The sequence below is a fragment of the Eucalyptus grandis genome, chromosome 1 (genome assembly GCF_016545825.1).
Source record: "Eucalyptus grandis isolate ANBG69807.140 chromosome 1, ASM1654582v1, whole genome shotgun sequence".
NCBI lineage: Eukaryota > Viridiplantae > Streptophyta > Magnoliopsida > Myrtales > Myrtaceae > Eucalyptus > Eucalyptus grandis.
The window spans coordinates 28648839-28652493 of NC_052612.1; the positions used below are offsets into that span (position 1 = coordinate 28648839).

The window sequence follows — 3655 nt, forward strand, 5'->3', positions numbered from 1 at the left end:
AATCTACAAAGCCACATAAGTTTTTGCCAATTCATGAGGCTACCTAACATTAGGAAATTGAATCGAGACCGTATCTGTACATCAAGGGTTGGGTCCCAGTCATTATCATCCCAATTCATGAGGCTACCTAACATTTTCCGTTGATGTGGTGTATATGCAGAAATGGAGTAGGATAGATTATAATCTCTATGTAGTTCATTGTTTACTGGAGGCAGCTCACTTTGTAAATGTACCATTATCTGGCGTGCGCTAGTAAATCGCCAAAATAAAGTTTTGTCACTTAGAAACATATGGAAAAAAGTATGCTTCTTTCATCTTGAACTATAGACATATTACAGTTTAGGGGCGAGACAAATAAAAAACACATAGGATCAATTTGTCATCTTCCGCAAGTTCTTTTTGTTCTCCAGTCGTATCAGCAATAAACAGATCAAAGGCTCCTGGATTTGTAAAAGCAAAATATCTGAGTGTTTCCATGGATTCGGAATGATGTCATGCAAAGAACAACATGGGCACCGAATGTTTTAATATGAGGAATCTTTATTAGTACACGTTTTATGACATAAATCTTTCCCCAATTTACGCTGGTAAGGCAACGACTTTTAGAGGCTGGGCTCTCTGCATGCTGATCCCGAACTTGTCTTCCATGTTCATATTTTCTGGTGTGACACCATCTTCGAGCTTCCAATTAAATGAGTTAATTAGCGAACCCAGCATCACATGTAACATTCTCGTGGCCAAAGGCAATCCTGGACAAATTCGCCTGCCACCACCAAACGGAACAAGCTCGAAATTTTTTCCCCGGAAATCTATATCAGATCCAAGAAATCTCTCCGGTACAAACTCATTTGGATTGACCCAAATGCTAGGATCTCTTCCTATAGCCCATGCATTGATAAGAACTTGTGCACCCTTTGGAATGGTGAAACCGCCTATTTGTGTGTCGGCTCCAGATTTGCGTGGGAGAAGAAGTGGAAAAGGTGGGTGAAGTCGGAAAGTTTCTTTTACGATAGCTTGTAAATACGGTAAGCGAGGTACATCGACTTCCTCCATCTGGTTGCCTTTGCCAATGACTTCATGGAGCTCGGTTTGGGCTTTTGATAGCTTCTCTGAGTTGCAAAGCAGCTCAGCCATTGCCCACTCCAGAGTACTTGAAGTGGTTTCGGTACCGGCAACAAAAAAATCCTGTGGTGATCATTGCAACAGACATAAGAGCATGATAAGTACTTACGACGGAAAGATTTTAGATTCATTTTTTGCATCAAAAGAACTGAAACCAAGTACAACCAAGTTGAAATAGAGCAATGCTTTTGATTTCATATGGTTGCTCTATTTATGCTAAGTGCTAACTAATCACACGACAAATTATACGAAAAACTATAAAAACAAGATCATCATGCGTGGCAACGGTGTTTTCCCCAAGTTAGACAATTATGACATGAGAATAAATGTTGTTCTACAAATCAGATGGTACAAAGAGAAGCTTGAATACCAGAAATAGATGCTTGACTAGAGAGATGTCCATGTCCTCACTCTTCTCTTCCATTACATCAAGAAGAGCATCCAAGACATCGTTGCTCTCAACTGAACCAGATTGCATCCTCTGTTGCCACCTTTTCTTGATGAGAACATCAAAGACATCAAACATTTTGCCAAAATACAATTCCATCCGCTGCTTCAAACCCTGTGGATCAATCTTCTTTAGCACAGGAAAGTAATCTGCAAGGTTTGGCTTTCCAGCCTCAGCCATGATTTGCCCCACCACCTCCTTCAACTCTTTAGCTGAATTTGAAGGGTACGTCATGTCCAATGAAAAAATCGTGTTTGACAGAGAGTTAAGGCTAGTCCTAAAAGCTGTCTCGCCAATGTCTATAACATCACCATTCTGCGCACATTTCTGAACGTAACAAACAAGCTCTTCCACTTTCTTCTTGCGAAGGTGCTGGTTGGAATCAAGTTTCTTATTCGACAATAGATGTGAGTTGTACATTTTTCTAAGGTTTCGAAAGAGAGGCGAAATGGGTATCCAAGGCAAACCGAATTGATCATGATTGTGGGCCGTGATGGTATCAGGAATGGTTCGATTCAAGAATAGAGCGTCGTGGGTTTGGAGGATTTCTTTGGCGAGTGTTGGAGAAGAAATGACAACCGTGGTTACAAAGCCGAGCTGAAGTTTCATTATGGGGCCATAAGTGCGAGCTAGCCTAGCAAGAGACTGGTGGGGAAGCTTTCCGAGTTCGAGGAGGTTACCGATGAGTGGAAGAGGCCGCGGACCGGGTGGGAGGTTGGAGGGAGCCTTTTTGATTCTCGCTGCTACGAAAGAGAGAACTTGGATCAATCCCCACAGTAACTGAAGGCACAAAATCAAGACCAAGTAATCCATGGCAGGTTTATGAGGCTTGCCTCTGTGACTCTCAAGAGGTGTATGTTCTTCTGTTTCTTCTGTTATATAATGGCCATTGTAGAGTTCCTATTGCATTTCTTTCTGCTTTCTCTAGAGCACTACCATCGCTTTCACTCAAGCCTAACTTTTTTGTCATGATTAGCCCTTAAAATTCTGCTATTTTTACCTCAAAAAAAGATAATGCTGCTCTTAGTTCTATAAGACAGGTTGCTTTAAATCGGGTCATTCATGCCTTTGTTACGGGTGACAGAGATTCAAAGCTTCGAAAACTAAGATTTCCGATTAAAAGGACAGTTGTTAAAATCTGAGATTTATAAATTTTGCATTTTTTTTTATATAACTAGACTAAAAGCAAAGAGGTCATTTAACACTAGAATTCTCGTTTTTCGTAGTAACCACCTTTTGAATTGATTTGTTTTTTTTTTTTTTTTTTTGGTAAGAATAAGAAATATACTGGGGAAAGACCAACTTTACACAAGATCAAGGCACCAAAAACTCATCTATTAAAGTCATGGACTGCAGACAAATAAAAGATGTGTTACTGGTAGATCCAAAGCAAGCAGGAACCAGTTCCTCTTACTCATGAGCCTTTGTTAAAAATTTTGGATGTGTGCATGCGGAAGCATGATTTTGGTATTGATTATAGTTTTTGATTAGTGATGTGTGCAAGTGTATGATATAGTTTGTAGATAGGAAAGACAAGAGACAAGATAGGATAATTGAAGGATATTGGACATGAGATATGGGGGAAAATAGCTTCATTAGTTGGACAAAATAATTTGAAGGAGGTGTTTATCGTTACTCTCCATATGGTCATGGTGGAGGTCTAAGATCTCTCGCGGTGGAGGGTTCACCTCACACACACCAAATGAATGAACTACAAGCCTATTTATAGGCAATTACAACCGACTTCAAGCATGACATTTTTGACTTTTTCACCGCCATAGGCCATAGTACAGCTGACAACTCATTTTCTTCTTCTCCAAGTACTCTTGCTGTCCATGTACTAGTTTCTTCTTCAGCCACTATTGTTGACTTTCATTCAATTTTCTCTCCTTTACTGCCTTAGCCTCTCTTGTACTTCTTTTTATCTTCTTCAATAAGTTCTTAATAGCTGGAGTTTGATGAAGAAACTTTGCTTCATGCTTTCCGCTACTTGCTAATGAAGAAAACGTGTTTCCCATGCACATAGACTTCTCTAGCCTGTTCTAGGATTTCTTCTTCAACTTGACTTCTGTTTGTTTGCATTTC

The 3655-nt window shown here is 39.9% G+C and overlaps 1 protein-coding gene across 1 annotated transcript; it reads right to left on the reverse strand.

Annotated features, from left to right (window-relative positions):
• Nucleotides 1–291: 291 nt before the first annotated feature.
• LOC104439206 (geraniol 8-hydroxylase) lies at nucleotides 292–2410 on the reverse strand. The gene is made up of 2 exons (XM_010052309.3): nucleotides 1493–2410; nucleotides 292–1185 (listed from the first exon to the last, which is right to left on the reverse strand). Exons 1-2 carry the CDS (start codon nucleotides 2381–2383, stop codon nucleotides 580–582), a joined length of 1497 nt encoding a protein of 498 aa, XP_010050611.2. The 5' UTR covers nucleotides 2384–2410; the 3' UTR covers nucleotides 292–579.
• Nucleotides 2411–3655: the final 1245 nt, after the last annotated feature.